This window comes from Myotis yumanensis, unplaced genomic scaffold, assembly GCF_028538775.1.
Source record: "Myotis yumanensis isolate MYYU_CA2020_CCGP unplaced genomic scaffold, mMyoYum1.0.hap1 SCAF_3, whole genome shotgun sequence".
NCBI lineage: Eukaryota > Metazoa > Chordata > Mammalia > Chiroptera > Vespertilionidae > Myotis > Myotis yumanensis.
Window position 1 is genome coordinate 13,184,137 of NW_027223754.1, and position 24,890 is coordinate 13,209,026.

The following is a 24,890-nucleotide window of genomic DNA, read 5'->3' on the forward strand; positions in this document are numbered from 1 at the left end:
GCCTGTGGGCTGCGCTAGCCTGCTCCTGGGTCGCTGTGGTGACAGCTAAGCAGGCCGTGTTGGGAGCTGCCTGCAGGCATGCTTGCCTGCTCCTGGGTCGCTGAGGTGACAGCCAAGCAGGCTGTTTTGGGAGCTGCCTGCAGGCTGGGCTTGCCTGCTCCCCAGTCACTGCAGCAATTGCCAAGCAGGCCGTGCTGGGAGCTGCCTGTGGACTGCGCTTGCCTGCTCCTGGGTCACCGAGGTGATGCCAAGCAGGCCATGCAGTGCTAGGAGCTGGATAAAAAAATCTGTTGTACATTTACACAATGGAATACTACTCAGCCATAAAAAAAAGAAATCATACCTTTTTTGTAGCATGGATAGACCTAGAGGGTATTATGCTAAGTGAAGTAAGCCAGTCAGAGGAATAAATACCATCTGAACAAAATAGAGACAAACTCTTCATAGAGAGAACAGATTGACAGCTGTCAGAGGAGAGAGGGTTGTGGGACTGGGTGAAACAAGTGAATGAATCCTATATAATAAAGAGGTAATATGCAAATTGACCATCATACCCTCGCACAAGATGGCCGCCCTCATGTGGTCAAAGATGGCCACAACAAGATGGCCAGCAGGGGAGGGCAGTTGGGGGGGACCCATCCTGTAGGGGAGGGCAGTTAGGGGAAACCAGGCCAGCAGGGGAGGGCAGCTGGGGGGGGACCAGTCCTGCAGGGGAGGGCAGTTAGGGGAGAGCAGGCGAGCAAGGGAGAGCAGTTAGGGGTGACCAGGCTGTCAGGGGAGGGCAGTTGGGGGCTATCAGGCTGGAAGGGGAGGGCAGTTGGGGGTGATCGGGCTGGCAGGGGAGCAGTTAGGTGTTGATAAGGCTGGCAGGGGAGTGGTAGGGGGTGATCAGGCAGGCAGGCAGGTGAGTGGTTGGGAGCCAGCAGTCCCAGATTGTGAGAGAAATGTTCAACTGCCTGTGGGATTGGGCCTAAACCAGCAGTTGGACATCCCCCGAGAGGTCCCAGACTGGACAGGGTGAAGGCTGGGATGAGGGACACCCCCCTCCCCAGTGCATGAATTTCATGCACCAGGCCTCTAGTTAAGCAATAAAAAAAAAAACCTCATAGACATAGTAGGAGGATTACCAAAGGTATAGGAGGGTAGGTCAGGTAGAAGAGAGTAAATAGACAGGTGATGTATTATAGAATTGTACACTTGAAATCTATATAATTTTATTATTCAGTGTACTCTAATTCATTCAATTTAAAACATGGTTACTTTTCTGCTCCCTGTACCAGAGGCACCCAGTGATTTTTTTTTTTTTGGTTTGTTTTTTTGGCTTTTCACTGTAAATACCTGGTGAGATTTTTAGAGATAAAGCCCATGAAAGTGTGGGGATGCCCCTAAGACTGCAGCCCTTAGGAGTCTCCCACTTCACACACTAGTCCTCACTCAGCCTCCAACGATTCAACAAAGTGACCATTTAAGTGTTCTCACCAGTTTATGCTCCTGTTCAAGCCTTCTGCTCCAGGTAAGCTAACCTCAGCTCTGGGTCTCTAGTCTCCTTTCTGAATTTGGGTGGTACTTTGCCCTGGGACCTCAGTTCTCTTTAATGGCTCCAAGAAAAATGATTAATTTTTAGTTTGTTCAACTAATTTTTCTTGTTAGAGACATGAATGATGACTTCCAAGCTCTTTAGATGTTGGGGCTGGATAAAAGTCCTCCATGCACTTTCTTCTAAAAACTGACAATCTGCTGAAGTGCATTGATTCTCAAAGAAAAGTAAACAAGTACATTGGTCCTTCCACCCCACTGAGTGTTGCATTTTACATTGCAACATAGAAACATAAATTTAGACCTAGATTTCATAGGTCTATAGTTTTTAAACAACTTTTGAAGTATAATGCATATATAAAGTAAATTTTAAAATCCTAAAAAAATACTAAACCCTTAACAATATCAATTTATGATTTTGTGGGTGAACCAAAGCATTTTTGATAGGCTTGGTGGATGATACTGCTTAGTGCTGATACTAAGTCTGTTTCTGTATTTTAACTTCAATAATATTTGTGTAGGAAACTTCTATTCATATAAGGTTATGTAAAATGTTACAGATAACATCAAGATTTTTCTCTTTTTCTATTTAGAATCATCAAAAGCTCTGCTAGGATGCAATTTTTCAATATAAATTTCAATGAGATATGTTTTGATAGTTACATAGTGCTTTATATTCACATAGAGATGTGTCTGTTGCAACATTATTAAAATGTTTAACTCACTATATAATCATTGCTTTGAATTCAGAGTATGAAAAAATATTATCTTTACAAATTTATCACATAAATACTTGGTATCATATACCTTACTAGAGGCCTGGTGCATGAATTTGTGCACCAGTGGGGTCCCTCGGCCTGGCCTGTGGGATTAGACTGAAACCAGCTCTCCCACATCCCCCATGGGGTCCCAGATTGTGAGAGGGTGCAGGCCAGGCCGAGGGATCCCACTGGTGCACGATTTGGGCCAGGGAGGGACACAGGAGGTTGGCCAGCGACCTCAGGAAGGCTCCAGGGTGTGTCTGGCCCATCTCACTCAGTCCTGATTGGCCGGACCCCAACAGCAAGCTAACCTACAGGTCGTAATGTCTGCCCCCTGTGGTCAGTGCACATCATAGTGACTGGTTGACTGGTCGACTGTCTGCCCCCTGGTGGTCAGTGCATGTCATAAGGAGCGGTTGAGCGGCCTTAGCATATCATTAGCATATTATGCTTTGATTGGTTGAACAGACAACTAGACACTTAGCATATTAGGCTTTTATTATATAGGATAACTAATGACCTGTTGCATTTTGGGGCATACAAAAGTATCTCTTAATGAGTGTAAAATATATCTTCCTTTGAGTTCAGAATGCATGACTTACCACAGTGAGCCCTATGAGACCCTAGTCAGTTCTTCCAATCCATTTCTCTCTTTGATTGTAAAACTTTATCTGAACACTGGGGATAATGTTATATAGCCTTCACTCTAGTCTAGACACATCTGTCCACAGGCAACAAAAACAAAGTCATTGGAATCCCATGGCAGTAACTGATTGTAAAGCCACTATCCCGATGATCTGGAATATGTCCATGTTTGTAGTTTGTTTTCAATATAACATTTCTGATAGAGACCCTCTAATAATGCACACACTGATCTTAGACTGAGAAAAATGTATATTTTTCCAAGATTTGAAATCAGACTTAACTGGGTTTGAATACTAGGTCCGATGACTCATAACTCTCTACTCTTGCCAAGTTTGCTTAATATCTCTAAGCCTCAATATCTTAATCAGAAAGATGACCTGGCAAAGTTTCTGTGAAATCAAATGAAACAATTAATATAAACTTCCAACTCCTTAGATATTCCCTCTGTTCTTCCAATTAATCATTAAGTTGACTTGAATATATTTTCTGCATGGTTACCTAGTAAGGTATCTTACATATAGAAAAACCTAATGGAGAATACCATGTAATATATAATACAATACATTATGTATTACTTTTACATACACACACACACACACAAAGAGAGAGATGGGGCTTTATAAATGCATAATTTCATTTTTGAAGAATGTGGAAGTAATCAAACAGAAGTGGTTAGCATTGTGAAAAGAAAGATATACACATAGCAACATTACAGAGACATGCTAGAAATATAGCCTACTCTGACAAAATTAACCCTCATTAGGCTAGAAGTTTGTAAAGTTGGTGCCTTAGCTTATTTTTCCCAGTCTGACTTTTCTAATAATGAAGTGTTGACAGGGGTATTCAAGTTTGAGGTTTTTCAAATTCCAGATTTTTTTAAAGACCCAAAAAGGATATTTTATATGTACATCTAAAATAAGATTTATACACAAATAATTATAAAGGAAATAGAGTGAGTTTGATGTTAGTGTAAGTTCCTCCTCACTAAGAATTTCGTGATAAACTTAGTGTGGTTAAGGAATAGCCCAATAGCCTACTGCAGGTCAGCCTTGATCCACCTCAGTGACCCTACTTCTTGTCTGAAGCTACCTGGCTAGCCCTCTCTCTCACAGCTTACCTCAGTGTCTCTGTTACTATTACTATTAGCCTTTCGCTTGAAACCTCTATAATTTTATTAACCAATGTCACCCCATAAATTTAACTCTTAAAAAGAAGAAAAAAGTGTATGGGACCTGAAGTTAAATGTTTGGATTTGAATTCTGGCCCAACAATTTACGAGGGCAAACCATTTAAACTCTGAGCCTCATTTTCCTCATTACTAAAATGAGGACACTAATAGTACCTATCTCAAAAAATTGTTGTAGCCAGGCTGGCCTGGCTCGGTGGTTGAGCATTGACCTCTTAGCCAGAAGGATACGGTTCAATTCCCAGTCAGGGCACATGCCCAGGTTGCGGCCTTCATCCCCAGTGTGAGGCGTGCAGGAGGCAGGCGATCAATGATTCTCTCTCAAAATTGTTGTAAAGATAAATAAAACTACAGGCAAACTTACTATGTGGTTCATGGGAAATATTTTTTAAAAGAATTTACTATTAAAATGCCAGGTGGATTTGAAAACAAAACAAAACAAAAAACAGAGACATGGATACATGGAACAGACTGACAGCTGTCAAAGGGAAGAGAGTTTGGGGGACTGGATGAAAGAAAGTTAAAGAATTAAGGAAAAAATATATATACATAACACATAAACACAACAGTTTGATGACAGCCAGAGGAAAATGGGGGGCGGGAGTAGGTGGAGGTGGGCAAAGTGGGGGGAATGGGACAAAAAAGACTCTTTGCTTGGGGGGTGCACGATGCAGTATGCAGACGATGTTTTATCAAGTTGTTCACTTGAAACCTGTATGGTTTTGTTAATCAGTGTCACCCCAATAAGTTCAATAAAAAAGGCCCTATCCAGTTTTGCTCAGTGGATAGAGTGTCAGCCTATGGACGCAGGTTCCTGCGTTCAGTTCCAATCAAGGGCATGTACCTTGGTTGCAGGCTCCTCCCTGGCCTGGGTCCTGGCTGGGGTGTGTGCAGGAGGCAACCAATCAATGTGTTTCTCTCACATCGATGTTTCTCTCTGTCTTTCCCACTCTCTTCACTCTCTCTAAAAGATCAATGGAAAAATATCATTGGGTAGGGATTAACCAAAGAAATAAAAAATAAAAAAGGAAGCAATTGAAATATTATCTAATCTTAGAAAAATAAAAATGGCTGTGTGATACTGTTACTTTCTCTCTCAAGCACAGTGCACTGTTCCTGCATTCTTTCTTGCAGGCATATTGTCTTTGGAGAAGATAGTATTCTGTGGTACTCAAGGACATGGCAAGATTATTTTGGCCATTTGTGGTAGAAAATATGATCTCTCCCTGTTTAGAGCACTAAGAAGTGCCTATGGAATATAAACTGAACACCTTTCCCCAGAAGAATTAGATCTAAAAATTAGCTTCATTAATGTAATGTATGCCTTTTATGTTTGTCACACTGGAACTTCTTAAATGTGATCAAGCAAATGAGATGAAAACTGCAAACTCAGGGTGTTAGAAGGTGAAGGACGTATCTTTCCTCCGACTCAATGCTTGAGACCGCCTTTCCTGCTCTCTTCTTCTTGGGAAATAAATAATTGGTTAGGTGCTCAAAAGACATCTGTAGATAATGCCAACATCAGTATAAACAGAGCCAAAGTGAGCATTGTTATATTATTACTTTTACTTAGTATCTGTTTCCTTTCCTCATGTGTTTTGTGTTTGAAGCAAGAGATAAGGATGTAGGGGTGGGAAAGGTTAAGAAAAACAAATCACTTGCCCAGCCTGCATGGCTCTGGTTGAGCGTCAACCTATGAACCAGGAGGTCATGGTTCGATTCCTGGTCAGGGCACATGCCTGGGTTGTGGGCTTGATCCCCAGTGTGGGTTGTGCAGGAGGCAGCCAATCAATGACTCTCTCATTGATATTTCTAACTCTCTCTCGCTCTCCCTTCCCCTCTGAAATCAATAAAAATATATATATTTTTAAAAAGAAAAACAAATCACTTAAACATGGAATTTTTCATCAAACTTACTTTGTATGAAAGAGGATATGAGGAGAATCCTCCTATCTAATAATAGAGAAACATGGTAATTAACCGTAACTTTGCTACCCTTCCCATTGGCTAATCAGCGAGATATGCAAATTAACTGCCAACCAAGATGGCGGCTAGCAGCCAGGCAGCTGACGCAAACAGGAGGCTTGCTTGCTCCAGTGACGGAGGAAGCCAAGGTTCCCCGCCTGCCGCTGCTGGGCTCTGAGCTGCTCTCTAAGAAACATTGTTGCAAATATTGAAGCTAAACAAAACCCAGAAACCTGCTTTCAATCAGCCAGGATATCAGAGCTGGAGTCGCAACAAAGTTTCAAATACAGAAGGTAAACAAAGCCCAGAAACCTGCTTTCAGCAGCTGAGGTCTCAGAGCTAAAGCCGGCTCTCAGCTCCAGTGACAGCCATAGAAGGTAAATAAATCCCAGAATAAAAAAAAAAGAAAAAAAGGAGAGGTTGGGAGCTTCAGTCACCCGCCAGCCTGAAAACGGCCCTCAGCCCCTCACCCAGACTGTCTAGGCACCCCAGTGGGGACCCCCACCCTGAAGGGGGTGTGACCAGCTGCAAACAGCCATCATTCCCTCATCCAGGCTGGCCAGGCACCCCAGTGGGGACCCACACCCTGAAGGGGGTGTGACCAGATGCAAACAGCCATCATCCTCTCACCCAGGCTGGCCAGGCACCCAAGCGGGACCCCCACCCTGATCCAGGACACCCTTCAGGGCAAACTAGCCAGCCCCCACCCGTGCAGCAGGCCTCTATCCTATATAGTAAAAAGGTAATATGCCTTTCAGCACCGGGATCAACAGAGCAGCGAAGCCTCCCAGCACTGGGATCAGCAGAGATGCGAGACCTCTTAGCACCAGAATCAGCTGAGCAGTGAGGCCTCACTGCCCCTGTGTCAAGCAGAGCCTCAAGGCCTCCCAGCACCGGGATCAGCGGAGCAGCGAGGCCTCCTGGCCTGGGATCAGTGGAGCCACAAGGACTCCCGAACCCGGGATCAACAGAGCAGCGAGGCCTCCTGCACCGGAATCAGCAGAGCAGTGAGGCCTCCTAGCACTGGGATCAGCGGAGCCACGAGGCCTCCTGGGCCCTGGAGCAGCATGACGGGGCAGCGCCCAAACCCCCTGATCACCCTGCGGCTCTGTGTGTGATGGGGCGGGACCACAACCTCCCTATCTGCCCTGCTCTGTTTGTGACAGAGGAAGGCGCCTCAACCCCCTGATCAGCCCTGCTCTGTGCCTGATAGGGGGGAGCTCCCCAACCCCCTGATCGGCCCTGCTCTGTGTGTGACAGGGTGCGGCGCCCCAACCCCCCCCATGGGCCCTACCCTGAGCATGACTGAGGGTGGCATTGCAACCTCCTGATCTGCCCTGCTCTGTGCATGACAGTGGGGAGCTCCCCAACCCCCTGATCGGCCCTGCTCTGTGTGTGACAGGGTACGGAGCCCCAAACCCCCTGATGGGCCCTGCTCTGTGCGTGACAGGGGGCAGCGCCCCAACCCCCTGATCGGCCGGCTCTGTATGTGACAGGGGTGGCACCACAACCCCCTGATCTGCCCTGCTCTGTGTGTGACAGGGGGTGGCGCCGCAATCTCCCCATCGACCCTGCCTTGAGTGTGACAGGGGGCGGCTCCCTAACCCCCCAATCGGCCCTACCCTGAGCGTGACTGAGGGTGGCATCACAACCTCCTGATCCGCTCTGCTCTGTGCATGACAGGGGACGGCGTCCCAACTCCCCAATCAGCCCTGCTCTGAGCCCGACCAGGGGCTACGGGGCAGGCACCTAGGGATTGGGCCTGCCCTCTGCCACCCGGGAGTGGGCCTAAGCCAGCAGGTCGTTATCTCCCGAGGGGTCCCAGACTATGAGAGGGCACAAGTGGGGCTGAGGGATACCCCGCCCCCGCCAGTGCACAAATTTTTGTGCACCGGGCCTCTAGTCCTATATAATAAAAGCCTAATATGCTAATTGTCTGGTCATCCAGTCATTTGTTCAACCAATCAAAGCATAATATGCTAATGATATACTAAGGCCACTGAGCTGCTCACTATGACATGCACTGACCACCAGGGAGCAGACAGTCTACCAGTCACTATAACGTGCACTGACCACCAGGAGGCAGACGCTCCGACTGGTAGGTTAGCTTGCTGCTGGAGTCCAGCCAATCGGGACTGAGTGAGATGGGCCGGACATGTCCTGAAGCCCTCCCACGGTCCCACCCTGGCTGGCCAACCTCCCGTGTCCCTTCCCACCTTGATTGTGCACCAGTGGGGTCCCTTGACCTGGTCTGCACCCTCTCGCAATCTGGGACCCCTTGGGGGATGTCAGAGAGCCAGTTTCGGCTCAATCCCACAGGCCAGGCCGAGGGATCCCCCTGATGCACGAATTCATGCACTGGACCTCTAGTAGAAGATAATAGAGAATAGGAATTTATAGAAGGCATACACATCATAAAAAGGGAGAATTAATCTTCCATATATTCTATTCCTTGTTATAATAACCCCTGTTTCTTTTTCATCTTACTTCTCTTTTTCTTTTGTAATGTCCTAGATGGGAAGACAGATTTAGATTTTGCAAACTTGTACTTTGGTGAGAGTATGATTGAAATGCATTGTTAAGAAAGATTTTCAACACTCAGTGTGTCATTTCCCTTCTTCATGTATCAGATGCTGAAATACTATGTGATAAAGATTTTACATTTCAATTGTAAAAAGTGGGAAGTGGATAAATCAGTTCAGCCGGTCCTTAGGACAAACAGTAAAGTAAGTTTATTTTAATGTTTTTCCAAAATTCTATTAATTATATGTGTCTCCTCTATGTCTGGGTGTGTGTATAGGATGTGTGAGATATATATATGTATATACACAAAATTAATCATTTCTAGTAGTTCTTTTATTGTAGCACTAATAATTTGGTTTGGTTGTTTCAATGATAAAAAATAGAAATTTGTGCTAGATGTTCCATGAATGGAAACTATATGTGTGTACATAGAGATATACATGAAATATACTAAATACTTTGCAGGTTAAACTGGTAAGAAATTTTGAGCATATAACCGTATATTTTGTTGAAAAATATTGGCTTTATTCACAATATGATTAAATTTTTTAATTAGAAACATTTCCTTAATTTTCACATTATACTTGTGGCTTTAATTTAATATCTTTTATTAGCTTTACATGATAATGTAAGAACTATTGGTTGTGTATCTATCTATGCACTTCTCTGGACTAGCCATAGGGAAATATACACTCAAAATATAAAATACAGTTACTATCTTCAGGAAGTTTATTATTTAACTTGAGCACCTTAATATAATATGATTAATGTAATATAAAATAATATAATTAATATAATATAATATAATAACATATAATTTGGGTACCTTGACTAGTGTGAAAGTGTACAGACAACTGCTATGGAAATATTGGAGAGGCCAAAATTACTTCAAAGAGAGAAAGGACTATTAAAAAAAATGTTCATGAATTTGTTAGAATTTAGATTCATCTTAAAGAATGTGTAAGATTTACACAGCATAAAATGGGGATTAGTGTTCTGAGATAAAAAAAAAAGTTATAGAACTGAGATTATAAATGCTTTATGCAATAGTTAGAAAGCTGATTTTCTGGAATACACACAAATCTAAGCTTCCTCACTCCTTAGTTCTACAACATTAACTAGTTATTCAAACCTTTTAGGTCTTGGCTTTCTAGCCTTGTAAAATGGAGACAATACTGCTCTAACTAATGGAGCTGCTGTGAGGATAAAATAGAAAAGGTACAGATAAAAAGGAATTGTTATTTTAAAATAAAGGCTATTCATTTTTTGATGGTTGTCTGTGTACCAGGCAATTTACAAAAATTATTTTAAGTCCTCACAATAAATCTTTAAATTAAAATTATAATCATATTTTACATATATATAGAAACTTCAATAAAATAAATTAAAATATTTGTCAAAGGTCACATAGTTCAGAAATTGCACAACCAATATCGAATCCTAGACTTTATACTAAAAAAATGATGCTATTTTTCCTTCACTACCAAGGATGAACTTCAGTCGTGCCCGGCACAATATAGTTATGTCCATTTCTTACCTTAATCCCTTCTATGAACACATTTCTTAAGTGTAGAGCTATTGGTTTCTCAAATATGTTAGTTATTTTCATTTTTTACACATTTTTTAAACTTTTTATGCAAAATCAAAGTTTTTTTTTTAATAATAAAAGTTACAAAGTTATTATTTACCCCAAATCTTAAGGATAAAGTTAACCTTAAGAGTTTGATGACAAGTCTTAATAGGAATGAGGGAACATTGGGGGGATAAGGACACATTTGTAATATCTTATTCAATAAAGGGAAAAAAAAGAAGTAAGTCTGCATAAAATATATATTGCATATAAAGAGTTTATTCATATCTATATAAAGATCTCCTGAGGATGTATAAGCAATTGATATGAATAAACAAAACCCAAGAAGAAAAATAGTTACATGGAAATATCTCTTACAAACTAATAACAAAAAATACAAATAACAGCCATGGTGAGGTATTAACTCTTATCAAAGTCAAAATGATTCTAAAGTAAATATTATTGCTGACTAGTGGTGAATTTGTCTTAATATTGTCATACTCATATTTGACTGTAATCTTTGTAAATTTGTATGATCTTTAAAAAGAGCAGTTAGGCAGTAGATACCAAGAAGTTTAAAATAGTTTTTCTGCTAACTGGTAGTTTTAACATATAGTGAATTATCTTAAAATAACATTTCAAAAGACGGCAGATATGCAAATATTTACATTATCTATATTAGTAAATATTGTCCCCTAAAGGAGGAGGGGAAAATTAAAAATAATTACATTATAGAAAAAATGACTATATAAATAAGATTCATATATTTAAAAAGTTATTGTGTAGCTCATAATTATAAATTAAAAATTATTTGAAATATAAAATATTGATTTGATTTTAAGGGAAATATATAAGACCAAATGATAATGTCATTATGAATCAACTAAGTAACATGGATATTTTATATAAAAGACTCAAATTTTATATAAAAGTATGAAAGTATATTTTTCTTATATTAGGACACAGGATGCTGGAAACTTCCCCCCACGATAATATTGTTATCGTGTTTTTATTATAAGTAAACAAAAGGAAAAACGTAAAAGGCATGTTTCCAAACAAGTTAACATTGAAATGCTTTCACATGGATTTCCTGTCGTAGCTTCTGTAAACTCTTCACCCACTTTACTAAAAGCTGATATTGCAGAGATGTGTTTCAGTTCTCATGAGAACACGCTTTTAATAGATAATACAAACTCAGAAGATTTCAGTCCTTTGTCAGTGCATTGACATTTGGTTGGACTTGTAACTCTATGTGAAGTTACTTTTTCTCTTAACCTTGAAAATAACATTTAAAGGCACATTTGAATTGTGTAAATTGTTAACTGGCTGCTAACTTCATATGTGTATGTTCTTTAAAATTATTTAAAAATTGTAATCATAATGCAGTAAAGAACTGAAGTAATCTAGTAAATCTAATGAATGCGTTTGAGGCAAAGTGGGAACTTTGAGGGTGAAATATCTTGTTTCAGTTTCCTATTTACACACGATTCAGAGAAAACCTTTTCATTTTCTAGTATATAAACGAAAAACTAAAAATTTTCACAATAGTGAAATACAAACTTTGCTTGAGGCATAACCCTATATATGAAACCTAGTCATCTTGCAAAAAAATATTCTTTCATTAATTTATGAAATTTCTTATAATGTATTTGTGTACTTAATTGGACTCTACCAAATGTAAGGAACTTTCTGGTCATTGAACTAAAGAAATAAACACTCCTGAATCATGGATCTAACTTGGGTGAAGGGAGACAGACAATAGACATGATGAATAAAAAAAATGTATTTCATTTCAGTTAGTGAAAATTTTTTTGAAAACCAAAACAAAAATTAAGCCAGGAAGGACTTGAGGAAGTAAAAGAGATATGTTGTAATTTTACATATGAGGCTCAAGAAATGTCAGTCTGTATAAGAGAGTGAGGTTTTAATGGGGAGCTGAGTGAGATGGGAAGGTGTTCACAGGTTTTGAGCAGTGGAGTGACATGATGTGACTTGTTTTGTGAAAGGAACACTCTACAGGTAAATGGAGAATAAATAAGGATATAAAATGGAAATAGTAAGAGTGAAGCTGAGAGAGAGACCAGTTGAGAAAGATGATGGAGCTCCAACCAGGATGGCAGAAGGGAAAGTGACAATAGATTGGATGTGGAGTATGAGATAAGGAAGACCCCTAGATTTGGGTCATAAGGAAATCCAAGTTGTGATGCTGTTAGACCATTGCATATGAGGTCTGGAGTTAAGAGGAGAGTTCTGTACAACAGACATCGGTGTTAGAGTCATCAACCAGCCTTTAAGTTTGTATTTGAAGCAGTGAGGCTAGTGAGAGCACCAAGGGGATGAATAATACAGAAAGAGGACAAGAACTGAGACCTGGCACAATCAATAAAACTTACCTCAATGTACTATCTCGGTGCAATCTTCAGTATCTCTTCTCAGTAGAAGAGCATGAACATGACCAGATTTCTGGTTTACACACTCAAGGCCTGTCATTTTTACACATTTACTGTTTCTTGGTTTCTCAAGAATTTCTTTCTTTATCATACCAAATTCCATGTAGCAAGCAGCTTATGGATGTCCTTGCATGCCTTGGAATACTTTGTCCTATTCCTTGACCCAGCTTTCTTCTAGTCTAGTGTCAAAAGTTCTTCCTTACCTTTAATGCTGATTCTTCTTCCTTTGATTGCTCATTAAATATGTTTGTTCTCAAGTTTATGTTCTCCATATTATGTTCTCCATTTTTTCCTGAAACTTATTTTCTGTTTGATTTTTTTCTCCTAGTATTTTTTAAAGTATTATATTTTGATGCTTGCTCATCAAGTCTTAATTTCCTTCTCTTTTTAAGTATCTCTTGGATTCTCCCCTTTTATTGCCAACTCTATTTATACTACCCAAGGAGCCTAGCTGTGGTAAAGAAAAATGAGCTTAAATGAAAAAAAAAAAAAAAAAAGCTGGAATAGAGTGGAAGGAAGGGAGGAGGAAGTCAGGAGTTGCCGTGCAATCAGATATGGGTCTGGTGGATGAGAGTGAACTAGAATAAACCCTGACCTCTGGTTGACATGACTGTGCTGGGCCAGCATCTCTATTTACCTTTACATTTGACTTTTCCCTGTGTGTCTCTCACATAAAAATAGAAATAAATGATTATAATAAACAGATGATATAAATAGATATATGCCAACACCAATAAATCTTGGAAAAATAAAAATTAGATTGATGTGGAAAACACACCGTTGTAGCTAATTATATTATTTTTTTTTTCTGGTAGCTGGTGGCTCTGGGGTGGGTCTAGGCTTTCCTATGAGCTATCCTAACCTGACAACAGCCTCCCTTTCCCATCCCAGACCTCTACTTTGTCCCTGAGGCCAGAGGTGGCTGTGTAGTGTACAGTTGCTGGTTATTTGTGAACCTCAGCTGATGAGGACCCTGGCTCTCAAGTGGCTCAGCCCTCAGGTCCCTAAGTCCCACAGTCAGGCTCTCTCCTTCCTCAGGTTCACATGCCATGTGCTCCTGAAGGGCAGGCGCCAGACTCTGCTCAGGGATGTACTGGAAAGAGCATGGACTGTAAGTGAATGCTCTACTATCTTGGACAGGTATGAGCTCTCTTCCTTCAGGCAAATTACCTGCCTTATGAACCCCAGTTTCCTCATTTATAAAAAGAAGAAAGTCATGTTGTAGTGTGAAATGAAAGGACCTATGAAGCAAAGAATTAGTCAGCCCAACGTCAACAGTGCTGAGGTTGAGAAACCCTGGTCTCTCCTACCATCCTGACGTCAGGGAAGTGGCGGAGGACTCTGGGGGTGCCTGGGGCAGAATTAAAACCTGTCTGGTTCTTTCTCCTGATCTTGATGTCTCACTATGTCATAATGGTATCAGTCCTATGCAGCAAGTGTGTGATAACCATCTCTCTGTAGAATAGAAATCTCTCCTAGATTAGGTATATATCTAACATTTCTTATTTCTAAATGGATGCTCATGAGGTAGCCACCCCTGCATAGTGAATTAGCCCCCCTGCAGAAAAATTATCAATGGTGATACTCAACGTTGACATTTGCTTTGAATCCTTTATCAGATCCACATAATTATTTATTTTGTAGTACAGTTTCTTAAAACATTTCTATGTATTGAGATTATATCCAGAAGTGGGATGTCTGTTCTATGAGTCATGTTTTGAATATTGTTTATAATCAGATGCATTATAATTTTCTTTGCTTCCCTGTGGAGGGTATATATTTTCCCTTAAGAACTTTTCCTTAGCTAAAACGTATTAATTACACTATGTATGGAACATAAGTAATTTGGAGAAAAAGAAAAAACACATATGTACCCTCCACCCAGTTCTAAAAACATTTGTTTGGCCATATTTGTTTCCCTAGTTTAAAAATGAATGTTAAAAGTATAGTTGAAGCCTCCCATTTTATCCTTCCACCCTCAAGTTCTCCACTAGGCCTTGAGGTAATCAGTAATCCAAGGTTGGTTTATATCCTCTCCATTCATGTTTTCATACCTTTACTATGTATATAACCACAGGACATATACTACTTATGTGTGTGTGTGTTTTAAAATTCACTCCCATCAACCATGAGAATGACTGAAATTAGAAAGACTGAAAAAACAAGTGTTAATAAGATACAGGGTGACGGGAGTTCTCATACGATTCTAGGGAAGCAAGTTGGTAAAACCAATTTGGAGAACTGGTTGGGAGTCTCTACTGAGAGTATGCATACTTCTGACCCAGTGACTACTAGCGAGTGTACCCCAAGGAAATGCATGCACAGATGCCCCAAAAGAAAAGTTCAAAATGGATCGTAGCGGCACTGCTTGTAACAGCCCCGAACTAAAAAAAGTCCCAAGTGCAGATGACCCATAGAGTGCATAAATGAGTCGTGGCAGATTCATACAATGGGACCCAGCAGAGCAAAGGGAATGGACAGACACAGCTACATGCTTCAATAGGAACATTATACATATCAGAAGCATAACATGAAACCAAAGAAGACAGACACTAAATGAGGACACACTTTTATCCCATGTACGTACATTTCAACAATCGGTAGAACCAATCTATAGGGTTAGAGGTTACAATAATTGTTACCTCTGGAGGGATATAGTGAAGACAGTAAAGAGGCCTTCTGGGGTGCTTGGTAAGGTTTGATCTTATTATCAGGGTGCTAGTTTCAAGGACATGTCGCTTTGTGACAATTTATTGAGCTAGTGTTTATGATTTGTATGTTTTTATGTTTTTACATTATTCTGCAGTAGAAAGTTACCTTTGCAAAAAACCTACATCCATGATATCATGTGATGATATCCTTCTACAATTTGTTTTTCCACTCAACAGTATGCTTTTAATATGTATATACCTTAGCTCATTTGATCTAGTTTGTTTATCTGTTATATCATTGTTGGTTTTTGTTATTGTTTTTTTTTTTTTAGGATTGTTTTAAATTTTAACTTTATTTTTTAATTGTTTTATTGCTTAAAGTATTACAAAGGGTATTACATGTCTCCTTTTTCCCCCCGCCCTTGACAATCCCCTGGCCTCCCCTACCCCCCAGTGTCTTATGTCCATTGGTTATGCTTATATGCATGCATGCAAGTCCTTCAGTTGATGTCTTACCCATACCCTCCTGCCCCCACACCCTCCCCGGCCTTCCTGTTGTGGTTTGACAGTCTGTTCGAGGCAGCTCTGCCTCTGTATCTATTTTTGTTCATAAGTTTATAATGGTCTTCATTATCCATGAATGAGTGAGATCATGTGGTATTTTTCCTTCATTGACTGGCTTATTTCACATAGCATAACGCTCTCCAGTTCCATCCATGCCGTTGCAAATGGTAAGAGTTCCTTCTTTTTTACAGCACATTAGTATTCCATCGTGTAGATGTACCACAGTTTTCTAATCCATTCATCTACTGATGGGCACTTAAGCTGTTTCCATATCTTAGCTATGTAATTATATTATGTAAAGAAATGATTCTGAGCTAGATCAGAAATAAGATCAGAGCTATTTTTATTTATAAAATAAATAATAATTTATCTGGTGATAATTTACATATTTTAGTCTTTTATATTGGTGCATAAGATATTTGGTGCTTGAAAATGTTCTATACACATTGATCTTGGCTGTCTAGTGACTTGCACAGTATGTGAGGTAATGGTACAATAATAATTTGTTGGACTAGCCTACATGAAGGAATAGGTATTTCCATCTTAAAGTTATTGATTGAAAAATATCCCAATACTTACTATCCTATCTACTAAAAGACAAACATGGCAATTGACCGTACCTTTGCCACACCTCCCATTGGCTAATCTGTGAGATATGCAAATTAACCCAACTAAGATGGCGGCTGGCAGCCATGCAGCTGAAGCGAGCAGGGGGTTTGCTTGCTCCAGTGATGGAGGAAGCCAAGGTTCCCCCCCTGCTCTAGCCTGGCTCTGAGCTCCGAAAGCAACAAAGTTTCAATTATAGAAGCTAAACCAGGGGTCTTCAAACTTTTTAAAAAGGGGGCCAGTTCACTGTCCCTCAGACCGTTGGAGGGCCAGACTATAGTTTTAAAAAAAACTATGAACAAATTCCTATGCACACTGCACATATCTTATTTTGAAGTAAAAAAACAAAATGGGAACAAATACAATATTTGTATTTGCATGTGGCCTGCGGGCCGTAGTTTGAGGACCCCTGAGCTAAACAAACCCCAGATACCTGCTTTCAGCCACCATAGCCTCAGAGCTGGAGCGAGCAGGAGCCAGCTCTCAGCTCCAGTGACAGCAACAAAGTTTCAATTATAGAAGGTAAATAAATCCGAGAATTAAAAAGAAAAAAAGGAGAAGCTGGGAGCTTCAGTCACCAGCCAGCCTGAAAACGGCCCTCAGCCCCTCACCCAGACTGGCCAGGCACCCCATTGGGGACCCCACCCTAAAGGGGGAGTGGCCAGCCTGAAAACAGCCATCAGCCCCTTACCCAGACTGGCCAGGCACCCCAGTGGAGACTCCCACCCTGAAGGGAGTGCGGACAGCCTGAAAACAGCCATCAGTCCCTCATCCAGGCTGGCCAGGCACCCAAGCGGGACCCCCACCCTGATCTGGGACACCCTTCAGGGAAAACCAGCTGGCCCCCACCTGTGCACCAGGCCTCTATCCTGTATAGTAAAAGGGTAATATGAAAACTGACCCTAACAGCAAAAAGACTGGGAATGACTGGTCACTATGACACACATTGACCACCAGGGGGCAGACGCTCAATGCAGGAGCTGCCCTCTAGTGGTCAGTGCGCTCCCACATGGGGGAGCTCTGCTCAGCCACAAGCCAGGCTAATGGCTGCCAGTACAACGGTGGTTGTGGGAGCCTCTCCTGCCTCCTCAGCAGCGCTAAGGATGTCTGACTGCAGCTTAGTTCTGCTCCCTGCTGGCAAGTGGACATCCCCCAAGGGCTGCCGGGCTGCCAGAGGGATGTCTGATTGCCAGCTTAGGCCCAATGCCCTGGGGCGCAGGCCTTAACCAGCAGGTGGTTATCCCGAGGGGTCCCAGACTGCAAGAGGGCACAGGCTGGGCTGAGGTTCTCCCCCCCCCCCCCCCCCGAGTGCACACATTTTTGTTCCCCAGGCCTCTAGTATATATATATAATGATGGAGCATCTAGTATTCTAGATCCACCTTTAAAAAGAAAGGGAGAAAAAAACGGAATTCTTTCTCCCAATAAAAGTTCTTTAAACCAAAACAGACCTGTAGGTTCTAAATTGCAAATTTATGAAAACATACATGTGGGAATTCTGAGCAAGTATATGGATAAAAAATAACATTCATTTTGACTTATTGAGGCCAAAATTAGATCACTGTATTATCTTTCTGGACTTGCTACATTTTTTCCTCTTTAAAATACACCTACGACCATCCTTTAAAAAAAAAAAAAACTGTCCCAACCAAAATGTTAGTAACATTCTCTTGAGAGCTACAATGGGATATAGCCATAGGTAGATGCCAGGTGGCCTGACAAGAGGAAAGTGATGCTTGTTAGGAACAGGTGATTGGCAGTGCCTTCATAGTGCATCACAGTCACCCAGCCCTAACATTTGGTTCATGTTTAAGGAAGCTATAAAAAGAATAAGAGTGTAGAATAGGAAAAAAAAATCTGAATTAATGTCAAAACCTATTTACCAAGAAATTCTCTATCAGCAGAAGCCCACTTTTTTGGTTCCCCTGTCTCCAAACTTCTATCTTGTTTAAAAAATAAAAACAAAACTAATATATGAGACTAATAACCTGACTAAACACAAATCAGATCATTTATTCAATAAATATTTATTAAGAATACTTTATATTCTAAATTTATCAATCAAATGAACTGAAGTGTTTCCCAAAAAAAAAGTAGTATAATTTATTTTCATGGAAAATGTTTTTAAAAAGTGATCCTCAGATTGCAAGCTGCAGCATTACTAGAGAGAATTAGTTGGATTTGCAAATTCTTGACTCCTCCACCACAAACATTGGAAACTCTGGGGGTAAAGCCCATCAATCTGTTTTTAATCAAGCCTTTAAAATGATTCTGAAGCATCTTCAAGATACATAGGCACAGATTGTATCATAGAATATGGATTGTACTTCAAATGGTACAAGGATAGCCCAGCCAGTGTGGCTCGGTGGTTAAGTGTAGGCCCATGAACCAGAAAGTCATGGCATCAATGTTTCTATCTCTCTATCCCTCTCCCTTGCCTTCTCTCTGAAATCAATAATTAAAAAAAAAGGTACAAGGACATATTTATGATGCTGCCAATGTATATAATGAGGAGTCCTGAAAAATAAGTAAATAAATACAAGTAAGAAAAGAAAAAACAAAACAAAAACAAAACTAATTTTTTTCTGCAATTCCTAATCTAGTGATTAGATTTTTTTTTCTGCCCAAAGTGATAAACAGATGCCTTGGCAAAAGAAAAACTGGCTCATCAAGTTCTGATAAAAGACCACAGGAAATATTTACTTCAAATTTTGCACAATTATTTTTTCTAAGGGGTTTTATATTTGTTGTTGTTCTTTTCAGCTAAACAACTGTTTTCTATCACTTAGAAAAATATTGTTTTAGCTAAAAAAGAAAAGCTACCTCTCACACACCTACAAACACAGATGTACATGTGTGCGTAGAAAGATATATGAGTAGGTCCTGAGTAAGCCTATCTTACTGTTACAATTAAAACTTATGGATAGGAATAATATACTGATATATATGGTAGATATGTAAATTTAGTTAATTATATTTTCTTGCTTAAATTGAATTTTAATTCTAAAATTCAGTTGGAAACATTTTGCCAAAGGGTCCTAACCATTTTGTATGTAACTAATGTTTTTCCATCTGTTTGACCGAGGTATGGCACAGTGGGATAGCTTTCCCGATCAAGAGGAGGACACGGACAGCTGTTCAGAATCTGTGAAGTTTGATGCTCGATCAGTGACAGCTTTGTTACCTCTGAGTAAGTAGAGGAAGGGTGGGATGCCCGGGGAGGTTGTCCTTAGAGTTATTGACACTATGTAAAATTGGTCTTGTAACCTATCTTAAATATGTATGAATGTTAAAATAAGACTTATTGGATAAACAGGTCTCCCCCTGTCTTGAGAGAGAATACAAAATAAATTTAAATTGAAGTAAGGAAACATTATAATAGATTAAGTTAATCCACAAGATTGATGGAGTTATCTGATTTCTCAGCCACTGGACTAGGTCCTGGAGAGGTCTATGATTGTAGCACCATGAGGGAAGGTGGGTGGGTGAGAAGAGATTAACCAAAGAATTTATATGCATATATGCATAACCAATGGACACAGACAATAGGGTGGTGAAGGCCTGGGGTGCAGGGAGGGGATGAGCTAGAAGGGTCAATGGGAAGAAAAAGGGTACATCTGTATAACTTTCAACAATAAAGATAAATTAAAAAAGAAACTCATAGGTGGTTGGTACTTGTATCAGTTTCTTGTGGCTGCTGTAACAAGTTACCACAAAGTAGGTGCCTTAAAACAACAAGACATTTATTCTCTGACACCTCCAAAGGCCAAAAGTCTAAGTCAAGGTCTCCGCAAGGCCATAGCCCTTTAAAGGCTTGAGGCTCACAATACTTTCTTGCCTCTTTCTAGCTTCTAGTGCAGCGGTTCTCAAGCTTCCTAATGCCGCGACCCTTTAATACAGTTCCTCATGTTGTGGTGACCCCCAACCATAAAATTATTTTCGTTGCTACTTCATAACTGAAATTTTGCTACTGTTATGAATCATAGTGTAAATATCTGATATGCAGGATGTATTTTCATTGTTACAAATTGAACATAATTAAAGCATAGTGATTAATCACAGAAACAATATGTAATTATATATGTTTTTTCCGATGGTCTTAGGCGACCCCTGTGAAGGGGTCGTTCGACCCCCAAAGGGGTCGTGACCCACAGGTTGAGAACCGCTGTTCTAGTGGCTCCGGGTTATCTTTAGCACCGCCCCTTTGTTTGTAACTTCATCACTGCAATCTCTGCCTCCATCTACATGTGGTCTTCTCCCCTGGGGTCTCCATGTCCTCTTATCCTAAAGACATTAATCAGTGGATTAGGCCTCACCCTAATGCAGTATGGCCTCACTTTAACTTGATCATATCTACAAACACCCTATTTCCAAATAAGTTCACATTCGTTCTCAACAATATCTTTTTGAGAAACACAATTCTGAACATAACAGTGCTGAAACAGATGTTTGTACAGGGTACTAGAAGACTTCAAAAGAAGCAGTATTTGACTGTATTTGGAGAGGTCCATTTAAGGTGTGAGGACAGAGGTGCTTTAATTCTGCTAATCCTAAAGCATTTATCAGGAGTTGAGGTAGGTGGGGAAGGAGCCATAGAGATATTTCAGTTAAAGGAAGCAGCAAATGCAAAGTTATAGGACCTTATATAAATTCATACATAGAAAAACCTGAAATACAGACCACAACTGCAAGACATGATGGATCTTATATGCTGTGTTAACAATAGATGGTGGATGAGACACCAATGAGACAAGGAAAAAAGATAACAGTAAAAGCTTTTAAAGGTGGAGATGTTGAGAGATTGACGAAGGAGAACAGAGTCAATGGGAACAGAAAAAAGGCAAAAAAAAAAAAAACACCCATGAAACACGCACACACACAATAACACATTTGAGGGTTTTTAAATTGCAGCCTACAGATAATTTGTGATTGTAAATTGGAGGTAAAGGAGAAGATGACTCCTGGGTTTCAGGCTTAGTCAATCTGGCAGATAGAATACCCCATCTTGCTTGTATTGTGGTTGTTCTTTTTCTTTTTCCTTAGATCTTTCCTTATTGTTTCCCTTTATTTTATTTTTCTTATATTTTTTTGTTTTGTTTTGTTTTGTTAATCCTCACTTGAGGAAATTTTTCCATTGATTGTTTTTTAGAGAGAGTAGAAGAGAGGGGGAAAGACAGAGAGAAATATTGATGTGAGAGAAACACATGGATTGGTTGCCTCCTGCACAAGCCCCAACCAGGGCCTGGAGGAGCTGCAACCAATGTACGTGCCCTTGACTGGAATCGAACCTGGGACCCTTTGTTCTGCAAGCTGATGTTCTATCTACTGAGCCAAACCAGCTAGGGCTTATCTTTACCTCTTAAATTTTTTTCTCCTTTTACTTTCATTTCCTCATAGAACATTATTGAGCAACTAGAGGCCCGATGCACAAAATTCATGCACGGGGAGGGAGGGGGTCCCTCAGCCTGGCCTGCACCCTCCTCCAATCCAGTGTCCCTACACCTTTTTCTTATCTAGCTAACCTCTTCACATTTAAAAAAATTAACTGAAATGCCACCTACTTTAGGAAATCCTCTTTGAACAAATCTCTTTACAATCTGTTTTAAGTATTTTCATAGTATACCATTCTTTTTCTTTAGCAGCAACTGAGAGTGGATGCAATCTGCTTCTCATTCTTGGCTCTGAATTCTTTCTTATTGCTCTTGTAAAAGCGAAGCTTATGCAGTTTACATTTGCCCTTCAAGGGCTTATATTTGGTTCAGTTTCTAGTTGGCTCCTTGCTTTTTTTTTTAAGCAATAAATTTGGGTTGTGATAGTAAACCTCACTTGCAATCAAGCCTGTAGGTCTCCCTATCTGAATATTTCTATAATACCTATCACTTTAGCATACCAGAGATTGTGTTCATTTATAGAAAATAATAAATGTCACCTGATCACTTGATCTTCTAGTAATATTTTATAGCAAGATGTATTATTTTAGTAATTTAACTATTACAAAACTTAGGCGTACAGAAATATATCACATTGAACAATAAAGAATGTCTCAAATATCAAAGCATAGTCCACTTAGGGCCTCCCTTGTTCTATGTCTCAAATATCATAGCATAGTCCACTTAGGGCCTCCCTTTTTCTGTGTCTCAAATATCATAGCATAGTACACAGTTCACATGGAACTCAGCTTCCTTTAAAATAGGGAGAGATGCCATACTCATGAAGCAGCTACTTCCACACAGTTTTTAATTTAATTCATAGCACATATTCTTTGTACTAATTGTTGGAAAATCACCCTAGCAATTGCCTCTGTTCCTCTCTGTATCCTGATTCATTACTGCGCTTTTATCATCCACTCGCTCTAATAAGATTGTGAATTATTTAAGGGCAGAGATCATGTCTTGAGCTTGTGTTTCTCTGTCATGGTGCTTAGATAAATACTCAAATGGCATCCAGTCTGACTGTGATGATAGAGGCCCATGGGATCAGTTACTGGAGACCTCAGATTTTTATTTAAGGGGCCTCACTTGTTCTGTGCCTTTACAGAGGGGTGAGTAGGGGCTGAGGGAATTCGGGGAAACCCAGACAGAATTCTCCTCCTGCAAGATTTTGCTAAGCTGGTGCCCGGAACTGGAGGCGGCTTCACCCGGGACCAGGGGTGGCTTTGCCTGGGCCAGCTTTGTCAGGAAGGACGTCTGGAAGACATCTGGTCTAATTAGCATATTACCCTTTTATTAGTATACTAGTAGCCTGGTGCACGAAATTCGTGCACTGGGGTAGGGGGGTAGAAGGGGCCCCTGAGTCTGGCCTTCACCCTCTCCAATCTGAGACCCCTCAGGGAATGTCCAACTACCTGTTTGTGCCCATACTTTTAACAGATAACAGCTCCATTGTTGTTCCTTTCTTATGCTTAAAACCATTGGAATTAGTAGGTATTCAAAGTGTGTATACATTTTGGGGGAACACCCTGTATATCTCTAGTAAGTTGTGAAAGAAACCAACAGTAGATTTGGAACCCCCAGACAGGGAACCTTGCTCATTCCCCACATGTCTCCCCACTTCACTTTCCACCTTCGTGGGCAGCAGGAGAATCAACATTTTCTCTCATTAATTCGGAAAAGCACGTCCTGTCACCCGTTGCCCGGCAGGAGTGCGCTAGGCCCCAAGCAAGCAAGGCTCAGTCAGGGCAGCCTTCACTCATGGGTGCTGGCACCCAAAGTGCACATTCCTCCTCTACAGTCGCCCCGACAATCCCACTGTTTCACTGAGAGGACAGGATTCCTCTCCGCCTCTGGGTTCTTGATCTTGAACGCTGACCTAAGGCACCTCAGAGAGGGCCGCCCGCGCCCACCAGGTGTGTCTATCTGCACCTGCTCCTGCCTCAGCACCTGCATTAACCCCCCAGAGGTGATCTCGTAGCTGCACTGGCCTCCATGGGAACAGGGCATCACCACTCCGCCCTCTCACTGTCATCTCACAGGCGCCCACCCTCAGCACCCAGAACACCCAGACACTCTCCAAAGGACGTGAGCGCATCAGAGGGGATGTGTGCACATCCTGTGGGGGTGTTAGGCATGCCGGGTTGATGGAAGTGCGTGGAGAGGCGGGGGGAACTTGTGCACACCTTGGTTTGCAACTGTTGCAGGCGTGAAAGGGTGACAGTGTGCTGGGGGATGTTCGCATGCTGGGGGGATGTGCACACCGGAGGCCTCTGGCTTTGCAGATCCGCAGACCCCTGTGGTGCGGCCAGGAGGACATCAGTCTGGCCCACCACGGTGGCTGTCCCTGAAATCCTGCACCTTCTGGGCCAGGAGGCGGATCTTACATAGTCACTCCTGGGCGCTGATGGCTGCCTCCACGCCGTGAAGGGTCACGGATCCGAGTCCCAGGACCGTGCACAGCCTCAAGTACTGACCCCCACCCGGCAGGGTCACAGATTCGGGTCGCGGACTGCAGACAGCCTCCCGTGCTGCCCCCCTGCCCACCAGGTCACGGATCCGGGTCCCAGGACCACGGACAGCCTCAAGCACTACCCCCTGCCCGGCAGGGTCACAGATCCGGGTCCCGGACTGCGGACAGCCTCCCGTGGTGCCCCCTGTCCGGCAAGGTCACAGATCCAGGTCCCAGACCACAGACAGCCTTGCCTGCTGCTGCCTGTCTTCAGTATGCAAATTAGCCGCCATCTTGTTGCTTCAGGGTGGGGGTCCCCACTGGGGTGCCTGGCTAGTCTGGGTGAGGGGCTGAGGGCTGTTTTCAGGCTGGCAGGCGACTGAAGCTCCAAACCTCTCCTTTTTTTTTTTTTTTAATTAAATCTTTATTGTTCTGATTACATTTGTTCCTCTTTTTTTCCCATAACTCCCCTTCTCCCAGTTCCCGCCCCACCCTCCGCCGTCACTCCCCACCCACTGTCCTCATCCATAGGTGCACGATTTTTGTCCATTCT

At 41.5% G+C, this 24,890-nt stretch overlaps 1 protein-coding gene across 2 annotated transcripts in view; it reads left to right on the top strand.

Annotated features, from left to right (window-relative positions):
- Positions 1 to 8,734: 8,734 nt before the first annotated feature.
- MSR1 (macrophage scavenger receptor 1) overlaps positions 8,735 to 24,890 on the top strand; it is a 77,139-nt gene continuing 60,983 nt past the window's right edge. For both annotated transcript variants that reach the window (XM_070408296.1, XM_070408297.1), the window contains exons 1-2: positions 8,735 to 8,819; positions 19,542 to 19,646. In XM_070408296.1, the coding sequence (XP_070264397.1) occupies positions 19,544 to 19,646 (103 nt within the window). In that variant the 5' untranslated portion in view covers positions 8,735 to 8,819; positions 19,542 to 19,543. The remainder of the gene's footprint in view (positions 8,820 to 19,541; positions 19,647 to 24,890) is intronic.